This window comes from Myotis yumanensis, unplaced genomic scaffold, assembly GCF_028538775.1.
Source record: "Myotis yumanensis isolate MYYU_CA2020_CCGP unplaced genomic scaffold, mMyoYum1.0.hap1 SCAF_4, whole genome shotgun sequence".
NCBI lineage: Eukaryota > Metazoa > Chordata > Mammalia > Chiroptera > Vespertilionidae > Myotis > Myotis yumanensis.
Window position 1 is genome coordinate 25001116 of NW_027223755.1, and position 19185 is coordinate 25020300.

Here is a 19185-nt window from a genome sequence, read left to right on the forward strand (position 1 = left end):
AGTTACACATTTATTGATATATATGCGATTTGATATGTATGCTATTTTGTTGTATTGACAGGAAGCTTCAAAACTTCATATGTCAAATTTTCTGAAGGTATTAACATAGATATTTTTATGCTTAAAAATGTTGAATTTCGTGCCAAAAAAAAGCATTTGCAGGAAGTTTTAATTCATTATTTTGAAGAAAAAGTTATCGTATACTTTGGGAAGCTTATGGTGAACACGCTCCATATCAAGATACTTGTGAATGCTGGTTTAAATGCTTTAAAAGTGATGATTTCAATGTGAAAGGTGAAGAACGTCCATGTCAACTGAAAAAGTTTGAAGACCAACAATTACAAGCATTATTGGACGAAGATGTGTATCACACTCAAAAACAACTTGCAGAAAAATTAAACATCGCTTAGCAAACAATTTCTAATAATTTACAAGCAATGGGAAAGATTTCAAAGGAAGGAAAATGGGTGCCACATCAACTGAACAAAGACAAATGGAAAACCGAAAAGTCATCAGTAAAATGTTGCTTCAATGGCATGAAAGTCTTTTTTTTGCATTGTGACCGGTGATGAAAAGTGGATTTATTTTGAGAATCCCAAATGCACAATATATGGGCTAATCCAGGTCAACCATCAACATCGACTGAAAGGCCAAATGGCTTCAGAAAGAAGACAATGCTCTGCGTTTGGTGGCATCAGGAAGGTGTGGTGTATTATGAGCTTCTAAAACCAGGTGAAACCGTTAATACTGATCGCTACTGACAACAAATAATCAATTTGAACCACGCTTTGATCGTGAAATGACCAGAATGTGTCAGAAGACATGGCAAAGTAATTTTGCTTCATGATGACGCACCATCACACACTTCAAAACCAGTTAAAGACATGTTAAAAGATCTTGTCTGGGAAGTATTAACCCATCTGCTATATTCACCAGACCTTTCTCCTTCAGATTACCACTTGTTCTGATCGATGGCACACACACTTTATGAGCAGCACTTCAAAACATAGGAAGAAGTGGAAAATTGGGTCTCTGAATGGTTTGCCTCAAAACAAGAAAAGTTATATTGGGACGGTATCCACAAATTACCTGAAAGATGGCGGATATGTGTAGCTAGCGATGGACATTACTTTGAATAAAGCACTTTTGATGTTTCTCTTGAAATTATAGTGTTTTCTTTTATTACAAAATCCGCCATTATTAACTGGTACACCCAGTATTATTAAACATCTTTAATGTAAGTCTTATTTTTCTTCAGAATATCCCTTTTTTGCTTTCTGCCTTTTTAAAAAAAATATATTTTTGTTGCTTGGAATTTGCTCTTTATTTTATAACTCTGCTCAGTGCACAGCCACTCTGGGCATGGGCTACTCTGGGTTCTTTCTGATGCCTGTGAATGAGTGAACTGCATACTTGATATTAACAGTAACAATATCACCATAGAATACCTAAAAAATGTGGAATTAAGATTGAAATGTATTTTACCTGCTGACGTTTTTCAAACTCCAATTTGATCCGGGACTTAATGCAATTGCACGTGTCCTGATATGTTTGCTGCAGAGCAAGTTCCATGAGGTGCTTGTGGTATGCTCCCGCCAGGTTCCCACAGATGAAGATGATCACGTTGGCCAGGATCTAAGGACACAGAAAGAGTCACTCAATAGGGTGAGTGTTTAACTCTTGGATACAGCAATAACAAAATGCACATTAGCAACAGTCTCCCAAGAGATGTCTCTGTGGGAAGTTAATTTCATTTCTATGTCCAAAGGAACATTCTTATTTACTTAACAGGAACAGCTATTGCCTTTAGGGATTCTATCCCCTTCTGGGATCCATGCCCTTTGATAGTTGGCTTGGCAGTCCCTCCCTTATCTGTGGGCTCAGCCATGTGATTTGCTGATGACATGACAACTCTGTGGTTATTGGGGGTGCTGGGGGAGAAGCCAACACATATACTGAAATAAAATAAAATACTTTAATTCACTCTTTAATAACCAGTGACTTATTATGGGCCCTCAGTAGATATGTGCTTGTTGAGTACTGCATAACATCACAAGACTTAGATTCCAATTTGACATCACCACTCACATTTCTTATTCTTGTCCTGATTTCTGCATGTACTGGTTTTTGTCACAACAACTGCCAAAAACCCAGCTTTTGAACAAAAGGAATGCAGTGTCATCTAATGTTGAAACCATGAGCTACCTTGAGCTTGTGGTTTATGATGTCTGGCAGATGTCAAGTGCCGCTGTGTTTCCCCTGAGCATTTATAATATGATGAGGCACCCTGGGTGCCTCAGTTTGGAAACAGTTTGGAAACCACATCACAAAGAAGTACAGTTTCAACAAAGTCAATAAATATATTAATTAATTAAACAGAATAGAAAGCTATTCAAATCATAATGGGCACACTACCTATTTTCACCTTTGTAAACCCAGAGAAGGTATGTTTGATTAGATCAAAAATATATGAGACTTGCTTGCAGCTTCTACAGAGGTGTTTGTTTCTGCAAAGTAAATCTGATCTGAAAGGAGTATTGTGTGAATTTTTAGAAGACACATCTCAGAGTAGCTATGGGTTTAACCTTCTGGGTTAAAGTCCTGCCTGGGCATTATCGATAGCAGGAGCTTCCTCTTCCAGTCTACTTGTCTTCCTGAGAGACAAGAAGCAGCAATCTAACATACCACATGAGTTCAGTTCCATTCAAGGTCTCGTCCCCCAAAAATGGAGTATACATTTTACCTCCTGAGAGGTAAAAAGTCACATGAAATGATAATTTACAAAGGCTTCCAGATGGGGCTTCACACACACTTTTTCAGCCTATAAATAAAATAAGAGACATAGTTCCATCCCTCATCCGGGACCATCTTAATCATATTTTAAAACCCTCTAGTGATTCCAAGTCTAAATGTTATTTCTGCGATGAATTAACATGCTTCCTGATGGTGTGAAGACATATTTTACTCCAGGAATGAAACAAATCCCAAGGCTACTAGAATTCCAGAGAACATGTATAAGAAGTTAAAAACACTCACTTCCATTTAGTGGCCAGGTTTATTATTAGGTAATAAACCTGTCCACTAAAAAAAAATCGAGAGCAAAATTATTAGATGACCAATCCAGAAGTACTAATTTTAAGGAGCATAATAAAGAGTGGAAATCCTACTTAACAATTAACGAAGTTCTTTTTATTTTGTATTATATGTAAATCAGGCTTAACCAATTAGAGCAATATTTACTATCTCACTGTGCATTTTAGCTATTTGAGGAAAATTCTGTCTTTATGATTTAACAAGACCATGTGAGATATGAAGTTAAATAGAAGCAGCAGAAAAGTTGAATGAGTATCTAAAAGAGAAAGTAGTCTGATAAATAATCGTTAACACTAGAAAGAAAAGGCAGGCAGACGCAGAGCTTCCTATAGTCCTGGGTCCTGATGGTTGTGTTTCGCTGAGCAGAACATTTGAAATGCTGGGCTTGCTCTAGGGAATAGTTTCACACCTCAAAAATTTCTATAGGCAATCACTGCACTGAAAGATGCTGATGGGGAAAAACGTGCCAGGCATCAGAACCACATGGGAGAATTGGAATGGAGGAAACAGTTAGATTTTAGAATATGCATTTAGAAGTTGCTTTTTATAGTTGAAATTTGACCACCAAATTCCACCAATTGCAAGAAGAACACTTGTTAACTTCCATGCATAAGAAAAACACACAGCCCTGGCCCATGACCTTGATTAATCAGTTGTCACCAGGCAACAGGGATTCCAGGCTCTAGTTCATTCCCGACAACTTCTATGTCATCAATCTCTCCCTCATTATATCAGTCCAAGCAGCAAGTAAGCCTGCTCCTAACCAAGCAGTACCCTCCCTTAACACATACAATCTTTCCTACTTCTCCACTTCTCATTTTCTCTTTAAAGCCAAACCTCAAAGGTTGTCTACTTAAGCTCTTTCTACTTTTGTGACCTCTGACTGTCCATATCTCACTTCAAATGATGTAGCAATCTCAAGATACCACCTCTCCTCTTGTCAAGGTCACTGATCACCTTTAATTTTGCCAAACTCATTAACTTCTTTGTGCCCTCACTACCGTGACTCCTGAGCAAACACCCTCAGCAGCAGCCGGTCCCTTTCTCTGGCCGAGAATACCGACCTCTCTTGGCAACCTAGGCTCTGCTTTCCCTAGAGTATGCCTAGGTGACTCCACCTTCTGTGACTCAAATGCTTTACTCTCCAGGCTTCTGTGTATGACCCCTTCCCTTTAAACCCCCCCACCCAATTTCTTTCACACAGAGTCATCTGTACACCTGGCTTTTTCAACACTATCTAAATAGCACAAATTCCTAAAGGTAGACCTTTAACCCAGATCCTCCTTCTGATGTCTGGACTGAGAGGAGCTGGCATCCCCACTTTAATGTCTCACAGATTTATCTTACATTGAACTCTTTATACATCCCACCCCATCTGCATATTCAACTTTACCGCATGTCCTACCTCCAGCTCCACTCATCCCTTTTGGGGTTCCATCTCTCCAGGCTCAAAGCCATTGCCCACCTGGCCCATCTGGTTGGTGCATTCCTCTAGTGCAGTGGTTCTCAACCTTCTGGCCCTTTAAATACAGTTCCTCATGTTGTAACCCCCAACCATAAAATTATTTTCATTGCTACTTTGTAACTGTAATTTTGCTACTGTTATGAATCGTAATGTAAATATCTGATATGCAGGATGGTCTTAGGCGACCCCTATGAAAGGGTCATTCAACCCCCATAGGGGTCTCGACCCATCGGTTGAGAATCGCTGCTCTAGTGGAATTATACTTTAGGCCAGGGGTCCTTAAATTACGGCCCGAGGGCCACATGTAAATACAAATATTGTATTTGTTCCCGTTTTGTTTTTTTACTTCAAAATAAGATATGTGCAGTGTGCATAGGAATTTGTTCATAGTTTATTTTTAAACTTTAGTCTGGCCCTCCAACGGTCTGAGGGACAGTGAACTGGCCCACTGTTTAAAAAGTTTGAGGACCCCTGCTTTAGGCTTTTGAAAATTGATGTCTTAAACAGTGCATTCTCAATATGGGCCATCTCACTCCCAAGGGGGCAAATATTGGTTCTTGGGGAGAGAAAAATAAAAAAAGAAAATGTACTAAATATATAAAACACAGAAATGCATACATCACATAAATAAATATGCAATAGAATTTCAGGGGCGGCGGTGAGGTAGAGAAAAATATCTAAAAGAGGCCCCTTAGGGGAATAGTAATGGAGGTAGGTGGAGAAACATTGCCTTAAACATTTAGTTCTCGTGCCACCTGTGCTGTCTCCATGCTCACGGGTAACTTTCAGATAGAGTAGATTTTTGCTTCAAAGAGAAAAGCCAGGAGGTAGTTTCATACAGCTATCCGGTCTACCTGATGGTCTATTCTTCATGATAAATTAAGCAGTTAGCATTCTAGGTTTAAATATCATTCTTCTTTGCTTTTGTTAGAGCAAGTCAGCCTTTCAAATCTGGTAAAGTTTGGATTACTAACAACATCACACTTCAGAGCTTCCCTGACTGAGGGCCACTCCCTGCGGAGTAAACACTCCCAGGTGGACAGACACTACCTGTGTGGACAGGCTTCCCCAGGAGACAGGTCTTCTGTCTGATTACATCATTCTTTATATTAAGAGCAATTTATTTATAACTCCACCAGCCACGGATTTAAATATACCTTTCATAACCTGCTTATCTTTCCTATTTGGTAATATACATAAATTACATCCAATTCTGCACATGACCTTTGCCATTGTTTAGAACTATAATGAATCTAATGAAAACATCACCATAATATGCAAATATAAATTTCATGCACAAACTGTGTTTTATTTAGAGAATCAAAGACTTATCTTTTAAAAGCATGCTGTCAATTGTAGGTGCCTTACAAATACATCTTCTGATTCACTTTTAGCAATTGGAAAGATAAAGCTTCGTCAAGGTCTTTTCCTCACAAGGGCTCACAGTACCATGGTTCTGAAACAGGCTATGCATTACAATCACTTGGCAGTTTAAAAAATATGTGCCCAGAGCCCATTCCTGGAGAGTCAGTAGGGTATTATTTTTTTTAACATAAATCTCCCCAAGTGTATACACTGTGTACTACCATTGAAGAAACTAACTCAGATGAAAAAGTAGACTACTAAACTTCAATACTGCCAGAACAATGAAAGAATTCAGGTTAGGAAAGAGCTGAGGATTTAATAACAGAGGGAATTATGGATAATGCTAAGGAGGATGAGCTTCTCCCAAAGGAGGTGGGCCTTGCTATTCAAACTAACAATGTGAGGTATGGTGTAATTCTTAAAACCAAAAGAAAGTGAGCCTTCCACTCTTTTAGGAGGGTTCTTACACTGATTTGGGAGGGAGGTGAAGGCTGTAGAAAGAGAGCTAAAAAATTAACTTAGATAAAGCTGAGACTAAGTGATAGGGTATGGTGGGGGGAAAGAGACAGAATGAGATTAGTAAGAGATGAGCCAAGGCCAACCTCACTTACTCCCATCTAAATAGTCAAAGGGAATCTCAGACAACCTGTAATAACGGATGAATTAAGACCAGAGGTAGGGATTGAAGACTATGTGCATAGGGTAACATCACTTCTAGGAAGGGCAGGTTCCCCTGCAACTTCTAAAGGAATATTCTCAAATGCACATTCAGAGTGATGGGGCTTTTACCTCTCATGTGAGCATACGTTTAATTTTGAAAGCAAATAGCAAACATTCAGTAGTTTCTAAGACAACTGGAAAACAGAAATCAGCAAGTTGAAACCAGTTAATAAATGAACATTCTGAAGTTATAATTCATTCTTTTGTTCCTTTGTTAGAGAAAATCAGCATCCTAAATCTGATAGCATTTAGATTAACAAACCTGATTAAGATGGGATTAATATTAAGGGTAACACTTCAGCGTTTACAGGTGTAGCCTTCACTAATAAAAAACCATTGCATTTACATGATCATTGACCAAATTTAGATTTAAATGTTAAACTCTATCTTTCATAAACAATATTAAATTTTATTAAATTATATAAATAATTAAATATTTTTACTTTTATTAAATTTTGCTTAATAATTGATTAGTTAACGAATGCACAGAAAATATAATCTGCATAATTTTTTCAGGTTTCTCCATCATTTTCACCCCACATCATCACTGGATGCAGGATCACAGGAGAACACTGTAGCAGGGGCTGTAGCAGAACATATGGTAGTAAAACACCTGGGGGTACCGTCAGAAATATGGTGTGTACCCTGTCTAAATACATCCTCCTCATGTTTAACAAGAGCTTATGGATGACTGTGCTGGAGCTTTCTGATCAACTAGTCGAGACCTTTCCCACTCTTTATCCCCTGACACCTCCCACTACAAAGGGTGGAAATTCAAACTTTCGTGTTTCCAAGTTTTTATATAACTAGGAGTAAAAGCAGATGTGAATGAAATTGGCTTTAGAAGAGGAAGAATCCCTGTGCCAGCTTTAATTTCCTAGTAAAAAGGAGCAGATGTAATTCATGGGAAATTTCCACTTTCCTACTCATTCTACTTGCTCTGAATGTAGATGAAATGGCTAGATCTTCAGGAGCTCCCACATGACTGTGAGAGAAAAGCCAACGGACTCCTGGAAGCATCAATACTGATTTCATTAATCCGCTGGACCTACATCAGTAGTCCTCTACCTTCATATTTCATTTTACTTGAGGCAAATAAATTCACATTTGTTTAAACCTCTGTAATCTGGTTTTCTGTTTCCTGCAGCCAAATGTAAGCATGACTCATGTGACTGGGGTATCCCGATTGAGTCAGCAAACATGGCCTTCCCTATGTTGTGGCATAAGCTTCTGTTACCTGTAGTTTTCTGTGTGTGTTTGGTATACTGCCAATGACTTAAGATTATACATAAAAGCTATGTATGGAATGTACCGTAACGACGCTGGCAAACCAATAAGAGGAGAAGTTCAAACCAATCTGAGAAAAATTAACCTCTTTATGGAGATAATAATGTCAGGAGAGGTTTGAGTTGGGGAAGTAGATTGAGTTATGTGTGGGAGCAACTTCTAGAAGGTTGGCCTTGAAATAACTACTAAAAGGTGGGAATGAGGTTGCTCCATGTGTGAAGGTCTGTAAGTTGAGAGAAGCAAATCCAGCCACACTGGGAAGACATCCAGAGTGTACTAGCTAGAGGGATTAAGAGAGAGCATTATGAACAAGGTGACATGTTCTTTCCCTCAAGGAACTGACTGTATAGTTATGAGAATATAATAAATAATGTCAAAGCAGATTTTGCTCAGGTACTATTTTAAAAAATTCTTTATTGTTTAAAGTATTACATATGTCTCTTTTTCCCTCCATTGACCCCGCCCAGCACATGCCCTCACCCCCCTATTGTCTGTATCCATAGGTTATGCTTATATGCATGCATACAAGTCCTTTGGTTGATCTTACCCCCCACCCCCCGCCCACCTCCCCTGCCTTCCCTCTGAGGTTTAACGGTCTGTTTGATGCTTCTCTGTCTCTGGATCTATTTTTGTTCATCAGTTTTTGTTGGTCATTATATTCCACAAATGAGTGAAATCATGTGATATTTATCTTTCTCCGACTGGCTTATTTTGCTTAGCATAATGTTCTCCATGTCCATCCATTCTGTTGCAAATGGTAAGCGTTCTTTCTTTTTTACAGCAGCATAGTATTCCATTGTGCAGATGTACCACAGTTTTTCAGGTACTATTTTTTTGATGGTACTGGATTGAATGGTACTCTCCTGTTTAAAAAAAAAGGTATGTCCACCTAGAATCTGTGAATGTAACTCTACTCAGAAAGGACAGGAGATGAGATCATCCTGGATTAGGGTAAATCTAACTCCTATGGCAAGTGTCCTTATAAGGAGAGAAGACAGGGAAAGTAGTGTGGAGACTGAGGCAGAAATTAGTAGTATAAAGACTGAGGCAGAAATTAGTAGTGTGAGATAGGACAGCTGGGGCCACCAGGAGCTGTGTGTGTTGTGGGGGGGCAGGAAGAGAGAAAGGATTCCTCCCACCCACAGCTTTCGAAGGGAATGCTGAGGACACTTTGATTTTTGGCTCTGGCCATCTGAACTGTGAGAGAGTAAGTCAATTTTAAGTCATTGAGTTTGTAGAAATGTGTTACAGCAGCCCTGAGAAACTGACACACTGGTGCGCAGTATCATTGCTTCTAAGGAAAGATGAGAGTTCTGCAGAAAGGCAGGGTGTTCCTTCATTAGACTTTGCAATTAAGAGCAGTGACTTTTCCATCATCAAGCATGATGCAAGGCACACAGATGTCCCATACATGGTCCTTGAAGGAATCAATGAGAATGAATGAATGAATGAATGAATGGTCTATACCAACTCGATGCTCCTATTGCATATGTCATCCTATCTTGTTTCACTATTAGGAAAAGAAAGTCTCTACTAGGGAGACTTGAGTGCAGGGGGCAGCAAGGAGCAGTGCTGGGACCCCTAATGGTCCATGAGCTACTCATAGCAGCTCTGAATCTTCCCAATTGCTAAGGAGCTTTAGAGGATGGAGTCTGGGGGTACCTACTTCTCAAAGAGGGCTCTGTGTGGTTTCCACCAGAAACTGCCTGAACATTTGCTTTGAATCCTGCCCAAACCACCATCCCAGCCTTAACCTGGCCCCTGCATCCTGCTCCCTTACCTTCAGGCAGACACCAGAAATAGCAATTGACAGAGAAAGGGAGGAACAGCAAAAGCTGAATTTTATTTCCTTGCCCTTCAGACAGTTAAAAAATAAATGATCAAGAGAGAGATTTCTGGGTTTTTCTCCTGGTACAGCTCTGGCCTGAAACAAGTATTTTGAGCTTGGCTGTTAAGGGAGCTCCAAAAACTGCTCATAGAGCTGATTTGCTTTCCCTCAGTCCCTTGGTTTTCCTTTGCCTCACTCTCCTGGCCTATGTGGAATCAGAATAATATGGCTGTATCGTTTGTATGTAGCCCATCTTAATTGCTGTTTGAAATAAAGAGAGGACTGATTTTAAAATATTAATGACTTCAATTCATCAACAAAATAGAGACCATAACCTCAGGGATACATCATCTGTGATAATTATGTGAACACTAGTTAAAAATAATAATAATAATAACAACAACAAAATTAATAATTGCCGAAACCGGTTTGGCTCAGTGGATAGAGCGTCGGCCTGCGGACTGAAAGGTCCCAGGTTTAATTCTGGGCAAGGGCAAGTACCTGGGTTGCGGGCATATCCCCGGTGGGAGATGTGCAGGAGGCAGCTGATCGATGTTTTTCTCTCATCGATATTTCTAACTCTCTATCTCTCTCCCTTCCTCTCTGTAAAAAATCAATAAAATATATTAAAAAAAAACCACAAAAACAAAAACAAAAAACAAAATTAATAATAGCAGCAGCTAAAATGCCAGCTCAGGTATACACGGCATTTACATCGGACCAAGCATTGTTTCAAGTAAAAGCCATTTATTAATCCATTTAATTGCTTTAATGGCCCATTTTATAGATGGAGATGTGGGGTAAGAGAGGGAAGAGACTGACTCCTGGGTACCCTGGGAATCCAGGCGGTCAGAATGCAGAGCTCACAGGCTCAGCCTCTCCACTTCTCTGCCACCCACAGATGAGGAAATCTCAGAATGAAGTTTTAGGACAACATTTTAGGTTTTTTCTCATTGTTCACATGTTTTCAAGAAACTAGTAGACAGTTCCAGAAACTACTCACTTGGTAATTGGATCCCTCTTATAAATACCAATTGTGTCTTTAGTGAGGGAACAAGAAGCTACTTATGAGCATGAACTTGAAGTTTTGTGTTGACTTGGGTTCCAATGCCCCACCATAGGCTAAATCAAATGATAGGGCACTTGATTATCATGGAAACATACCTCCTAGCAAGGCTGTAAATTTGTGCCTCAGGTTATCTATCCGAGAAATGGACATTTAAAGAATTACTTTCTACTTTCTTGCGAAAGCAACTATGACATATAGCTTGCCAACTGTGAAAGGCTGGAAGGAAGAAAAAATATATCAATTCCTCAGCATGTAAAGAAATATATGGTGGCAGAATGACACCTACTGAGAATTTTATGGAGGTGTATCTCTCTCTTTCTCTCTCTCTCTCTCTCTCTCTCTCTCTCTCTCTCACCCTGTAGAGGCAGGGCTTGCCCCACCTCCCCTCTGCAGGAGAGGGGACTTCAAAAACAGGGCAAGGCCCTTGCAGAGACTTCCTGCTGGGGAGGCCTCCAGAGAGATTGTGCTCCTCAGACTCTGAGAAAAGTGACAAAGTATTGCTTTAAAAGCATCACTATATAAAATATCTGGCATGCCTACATAATTTGGTAGTATTTAAGTCGTTTGTAACTTGCAGACACTCAGAACTCAGGAGATGTCAAACACTTGTACTTCTGTTTTTGAACATCAGAGAGAAATTTTTATCTCCAACCAGAAGATATGTGAGAAAAAAAATAACAGATTGCTCTTTCCTTGAGGGTTCTCACCATTTCACAAAGCCAGAAACCAAAAACACTTCACGTAGGTTTGGAAAAAGACGACTGAAATGATCCTAAATATTTCTGAGGCTTATGAGATTAACAGAAACAACATAAATAAAGATTTATGGGAAATGGTTCCTTAAAATATTAACATATACATATTAAAATAATGATTGGAAGTTAGTGATGACAATGGTCGGTAAGAAATGTGCTTGTTCAATATAGAAAGTAACTCCAGTGTTGACCACTTTTTAATAAAAACACTGTTGTTCATGAATGGATTCCTACTTTATTTCCATGAGCTGACACTGGGTGTGGGCAGGTGTTTGGGTGCCGGCTGCCATGTATTCATTATAAGAGCACAATTGTAATGAAGTGATTAACAAAACCACTATCTGCTTGTAAGCTACTTTGCCTTAAAGGACAAAGAAAACATTAAAAAGAAGGGGAATAAAGGCAAATAAATTTAGAAGGATATATCAATGTCTCAAATAATTGGCTTAGAGAAGCAGTTAGGGCACAAATAGATAGCATTTAGCAGACTCTGGATTCCATCCTTAGATACTGACCTCGAGGCTCCATTCTTTCTTAGACATAATCTTTCCTCCTACTATGAAACAAGGTTCATGATATTGATCTATTGATCGAAGACGGTAAAGAGGCCAGTTCTTTTTATAAGAGTTTGATTGTTTTCTTTAATAAATTCAGGTTTTTTTAGGTGAATACTTCCCAAATATAGAAAATCCCACTTTCCTGGTGAAGGTCTGTTCATGGGGTCATTTATGCAGCAAATATTTTATTGAGGACAAGATGGAAAAATGCTCTTGTGCAAATTAAATTCTGTGTGGGGACAAGGACAATGGATGTGTAAACTCATTAAGTCAATAATTAATTACAGACTGCAGAGTGCAAACAAGGGAAGTGCTGTAGAGAGGTCCACACCAGAGTTCTCATGCTCAGTGAAATAAGTCAGCCAGAGAGAGACAAGCACCATATGATTTCACTCATATGTGGAATCTAATGAACAAAAATGAACTACCAAACAAAATAGAAACAGACTCTAGATACAGAGAACAGACTGACAGCCCATTGCCATCATTTCAAGATTTCTCTTCATTCACATGTGTGGTGTGATAACAGATCACCTACCGCTGTCTGCAGACACAGAGCCACCTGGCTATAGGCCTTTATCTGATGGTCGTGCATATAGACAGTTGGGGCAAATTAAATGAACCCTCAAGGTCCCTATCTGCTGCTTATTAGATTAGTTTGTTTTCTTTGCCTAAATCAAGCCCTATAGCAAATATGACAGAATTGAATTAACTGTGCCTTTTCTTTCTATCACGTTTGTCAGAATTCAGGGATTGACTTAGAATCACCCGGTACACACATATGCCTATGCTGAGGAAACCCTGGGGAAAAAAAGATAGTGAGGATAAAGATAGATGACGGAGAGAAGCTGACAAAACAGGCAGGTCTGCAAACTCATCTGAGACCTTAAAACTCACTGCTTTTTAAAATTACAATTCTGATGTGAATTTCCCCACCAATAATTTAATAGAATTGTTATTCTCAACCCTGAAACTTCATCTATCATCTTGTTACGGATCAGTCCAAACTTACAATGCTGCTTTGCCACAAAAAATAAGATAAAATCAATACATCATTTTCTTTCAAAATATAATCACAGCCATATAATCACAGTCAGACCTATGTTTGTTTTCCTATCTTTGGTTTTCTTGTTCAGTCTTGAGACAGAAAAAAAATATAAAGGTGGCTGATTTTGGGGGCAAGCTTATTCTTGTCTAACACACAATTGAGTACAGTATTTTTCTTTCATAAGGAGGCCTGCATTTCCTCACTTCATATATAAAGCCCACCTTTATGATTATTGCTCTATCCTAGAGCTACTGAAATATAAGGTGGGTATTTAGAAAACAACAAAATGAAGAATATATTTTCACTCCAGAAGAACCAATGTTAGACATGGTGATTGTAGGCAGTAAGTAGGTGCTGGTCACATAGGACAATCTTACCAATGGTTGGTGTTGTCATTTTTTTAAACTAAGCCATTTTGGTCTGAGGGTGCTATTACATCATTTTGACTTTAATTTAATGAATCTGAGCCCCCTTTCATGGGCTTATGTCATCTTTTGTGAGATGTCTGTTCAGATCTTTTGTCCTTTGTTTTTATTTTGGTCGTTTTTCCTATTGAATTATAGAAATTCTTTATATATTCCGGGTAAAAGATTTTTGTCAGACCTATGTTTGTTTTCCTATCTTTGGTTTTCTTGTTCATGATCTAAACAGTGTTTTTGATGAGAACATTTTGGTTCTTCAAAGTAATTATTTTCCATGGCTTACCCTCAAAACTCATCTATTTTAGCCCCCAACAAAGATGGATTTTTGTTTTCATTTAGAAACTTTACAGTTTTAATTTTTGTATTTACCTACAATTAGATGATTCATGTGGATTTAACATCTTTATATGGTGAGTGAGAGGGTTTTTTGTTTTTCCCCGTGTGTATATACAGGTCTGTTTAGGAATTCCCTATACTGTCCCATTATCTGACCCCTTGGTCTGTATGTAACACCACCCTGTCTTGAATACTAAAGCTAACCAAAGTAAGTACTTGAACTATCCTAAGTCCTTTATATTTCAACATAAGTTTTATAATATATTTAGGTATTTCTACAAAAAAGTCTGCTGAATTTATACTTGGGATTAAGTGAATATAAACAATAATCGAGAAAATTTACATTATAATAATTTTGAGGTTCCCAAGCTATGAACACAATATATTACTTCATTTACTAAAGTTTTAAAATGTCTTTTGAAAACTGTAGTTTTAAATTTAGAGATCTCACTTGTCTTTTTTGAAATTTATTATTAAATATTTTGGTTTTTAACTTAACTAAAAAGGGAATTATATTTTTACTTCTCTTTTTTACCTTTTCCTGCCAATTATATAAAAATACAATTACTCTTTGTATATTTCTTTGCACTCTTTAACCTTGGTATATTTGCATATTAGTTCTCCTAGGTGTTTAACTGATTTCTTTCAGTTTTTCAATGTAAATAATTAGTTCTCTATGAAGAGACACAGTTTTCCTTGTTACTTTCTATATTTTCTGCCTTTTATTTCTTTTTCTTGCCCCATTTCACTTGTATGACCTGCAGTAAAATATTGAACAGAGGTGCCTTGTTCCAGATCTGAAAGGGCAAGTCTTTAATACTTGACCATTGAGTAACATGTTAACTGTATGTATTTCACCTATGCCTGCTAATGGTTTGAAAGTGTTCCTTCTCTTCTAAATCGCTGAGCGTTTTTATTATAGAATGGTAATGTATTTTGCCAAGTGCTTTTTCCATTCACTGCAATAGTTGTTTTCCTTTATTTTGTAAATGTGGTCGACTAAATTGATTACTTTCAAAAGTTAAACCAACCCTATGTTCTTGGAATAAACCCAAGGTTGTCAAGATATATTATGTTTTGTATATATTAGTGGATTTGATTGCTAAAATTTTAATAAAGATTTTGCATATAAATTCATTAGGCATACAGATCAGTCTCTTTCTTTTGAATATCTTTATCAGGTTTTGGTATCTGGGTTATGCTGTCCTCAACAATAAAAAAATAAACTTTAAAAAAAGAGTTGAGAAGTATTCTTTCCATTTCTTTTAAAAAATTGGTTTATGTAAGATGGATGTTATTTCCTCCCTAAGTATGACCAATTCATTCTAAGAGGATTTGTCTTCTACTCTTTTTAATTTTATTGTTTTATTTTCAACTACTTGAAGTACATACATGTTGGTGTATGTCTTCCTAATGAAAGCAGCATTATATGATTGAAATGTCTGGTAATTCTCTGGGTCTTGAATAATATATTTAATAAATCTCTATATAATTAATTATATATATGTCCCTTTTTCCCCCATTGCCCTCTCCAACCTCCCTTAATATGACCACTCCAGCCTTATAGTGCTTGTTCATATGATGTACGTTCTACCTTTTATCTTTACCCTGTACGTCTTTATATTTAAAGTGCATCTCTTGAAAATAGCATATAATTGGATCTTGATTTTTATCTATTCTGATAATACTTACCTCTTACTTAGTGTGTTTCCTCCATTCATTTTAATAACGGGAGTGGGTTTAGGTCTACTGTCTTACCAGTTGTTTTATGCTTGTCCCATCTGCTTTATATTCCTCTCTTCCTCTTTTCTTCTTTCTTTTGGGCCAATTGATTTTTCTTCTTGTGCATTCCATTTCAGTTAATCTATAGATTCTTAGCTATAACACTTCGACTTACTACTTGAGTGATTGATGTAGTGATGACAATATGCATCCCTAACTTTTCTTCCTAATGTCACATGAGCACCAAACACCACTGGGTGGGCCTGAAGTCTCCGTGTTTATATTTAGTATCAGGAGCTCTCCCTCTGTGGCTCTCTATTACCCCACTGAACAGACGAGAAAACTGAGGCACTGAGGTTAAGTAACTTTTTTAAGACTCACCAATCCAAGGGGATATTGTTACAGCAAAAGACAATGCATTTATCACTTTGATAGGAAATATGTCTGGGCCACTTCTAGTTGCCACTGTCTGCTTTTACTCCCAACACTCCTACTAGGCCACTAGGACAGACCACAAGGTTCTCATAGTGACTTTGTACCCCATCACCTTCCACCATTAGTTTCCAAGGAGCTCTACCCTGTGGGGAGCCTGGAGGAGTGGAAGGAATGGGGAGGGGCAAGCACCGAGGCTGGCACACCAAATATGAAACCTGGACACGAAGGGGAGTCCCCAGAATTAAGACTGCTCACACTGTAGAGTTATGTAAAAGCAAGCTCTGAAAATAACACACCCACAATTCTAAAATAGTGACTTCAGAGAAATTAGGTAAATTAAGAACACAGTTATTGCAAAAATACTCAAACAACCAGACAAAACAAAAAACTCGCTAAAGGGAGTAACTTCTCTTTAAAATAGTATGCCCAGGCAGGATGTAGGAACACGTGAAAATATTTCAGTGTATGGAAAAGGTGAGCATAAACAGCTAAGTGTTACGCTGGGGAGACCTCAATGCCGTATTTATAGAATTTCCTAAATAAAAAAGTGCTGGGAGCTGACTCCAGACTTTTCTTTCCTTGTGACCACAGGCACCACACTGCACAAGCTAACACTTCAGAGTGCTCTTGGAGACACTGCGTGCCAGGAAATAAAATGCCAGTGACCCACATTAGAAGCATTCTTATTTCAGAAGTCTTGATCTGTGTGTTTTGTGGATAAATTGTCCAGGATGGCAAGAAGTACACAGCGAGAGCCCTCAGCTTGTTAGCTGAGAAAGCACTGCTGAAAGTGGGAGGCCTTTGCTGAGAACCAAGGAAGGTTCCTTCTTTGACACGTGTAGGTGGGTCCACACCTGCCCTCTGTCCCAGCCCTTAGCTACATATCTCCTACCTTCTTTCTCTGCAGACCCCCTGGGGATCCACCTTCCTCTCACTCTTGTCAGCCATCAAAATTGAAGTGCTTTTCACTCTCTTTTCTCTGGTGCACTGGAGTCTGGTTACAGATTCCCAAAGTTTCCTTGTCCCTCCTTTTTGGGAGGCAAACTGTTCCTTAATTTTTCTAAGCTTTGCTTTAACTTATTTATTATTTTCACTGTATTATCTTAATACTGGTAGTGATAAGAAAGTATAAGTCAAGGGGAAAAGAGCCCAGCTGGAGGGTGTTCTCTGATACTTGGTAAAGCCAAGAGTCAACAGTTTTCACACCTGCTGGCTCCACCCACAATGTGCCAAATTCATCATATTACTTTATTCCTTGAGTTCAAATCACAGACACCCTTTCCTTTTAGAAAAAGCCTCCATCCCAGTGATATGCATATCAAAACCACATATATGTGTGATAACCAATTTGATGGAGGGTAAATTGCTTTGAAATATCCCAAATGCAGGGTTAATCTAGCTTAATGTGTTCCACAGATCACGGGGTAGCTTCACACACATGCTCTAAGGGCTGTCTTGTCTTGGTTTTTTTTAATCATAGATCTAATATTAAATTAAAATAGAAAAACGCTCATTTACTTTAATGTATTATAACCATCCTAATCCCAGAGGTCTGCCCTAAAATGTGACCAGATTGGCTTTCCCTGGCCACACTGAACACTTCAGTGATCCCATTTATCTGGTTCCGAGAGAATGAGATAGTTTATGAAGAAAAAACGAGAGACAGAGAATAACAACATCTCTATCATGAACCAAAGGAAAAGGGAATAATTTTCAATAAAAATTAATGAGAAAGGAACTGGGCATCCTGAGAAGGGGGAACTTCTTAATGAAGACATACACTGAGAGGCGCCATGGAATGAAGAAGTTGCATTTTCAGTGAAGATGAATCTATTCAGGCAAACCACACCTGCACACAAAGTTCCTAAATAGAGACTGTCCATTTTAAATAGGTTTGCTACTTCTACTTGGTAAATGAAATCTGTTTTATATTTCAGGATGTGCTTAAAATTATTTCCCTAGTTAAGAAAGTCCTTAACAATGATGATGATGATGATGATGATATATGTGCTTGTGAATAAAACGGTTCAATTTCTGCCTTCACTTAAATTGTGTGACCTTTAGCAAGTACCTTAAACTATCTGAGTCTCAGCTGCATGTCCCATAAAGCAGGAATGCTGCAGTTTTGTATATTACATTTAAAACAAAATAATATGCTGAATAATATTGCTTTGTACAGTGTCTGGCACACAGCAAACTCTCTGGTAGCTATTATTTTTATTTACCCAAGAACCCATGGAATTATTGGATTTTATTTCAGGCTTTTATGCAAGGCATCATGAGAGGATTCCTTAGTTTTGGTAATCCTGCTTTACCTAAACCATCTAGCATGTCACTGTCCTGTTGATTCCAGATGCAAATCTAGAAATGCAGACGCAAGAGGGAGAAAGGGAGGACTTTGCCATCTGTAATTAATGGGCCTCCTTCTGCTCACTGACCCACAAAGGCTGTCTCTGGAGTGACATGAACACAGTTGCCAGCCACCTCACCCCTCTCCCAAGGAGGCATTCACTGGGTCCATCTGAGGCTGCAGATTTAGCACAGAACCATCTGTGGCAGCCCCGTGACAGCTCTGTTACTGCCATCCCTCTCCTGGGAGGGCCTGTGTACAGCACAGTGAACCAGAGAGAAACATTTCTGGCTCCACTTCCATGGGGGCCGGAGAAGGGCAGGCAGAGGATGCTCAGCCTGGCCGGCTTCTGGTAGAGTCTAACCCCAGGACACCGTACCCAGAGGATCAATTCCAACACACTTCAATCTAAATCATACTTCCTTGTTGCTTTCATAAATAGAAAGAGAATAGATCCATGTGCCAAAAATAGCCAGGCATGCACACGCAGACACATGGGCACACCTGCATGAACAGACTCAATGTTACTGAATTCTTAAAAAAAACACCAATATTATAGAGGTAGTTCATTTTAAAGGTAGTAATTTTGTTTTCCAATAGATTTGATTATTTATAGTACATTGGAATTTCTTTTTAGCCTTGGTTTTAAAATAGAACATTTTGGGAAAGATGGTCCATGGTACTTATTTGATTATAAAAATAAAGTTGAAATTTATTTTTTTACAAAGCCTTG

General features: G+C 38.4%; 1 protein-coding gene across 2 annotated transcripts in view; it reads right to left on the bottom strand.

Moving 5' to 3' along the window:
* Positions 1–19185, bottom strand: part of ADCY2 (adenylate cyclase 2) — a 283755-nt gene that overhangs the window by 139135 nt on the left and 125435 nt on the right. For both annotated transcript variants that reach the window (XM_070411956.1, XM_070411955.1), the window contains exon 4: positions 1486–1635. In XM_070411956.1, coding sequence (XP_070268057.1) covers positions 1486–1635 — 150 coding nt within the window. The remainder of the gene's footprint in view (positions 1–1485; positions 1636–19185) is intronic.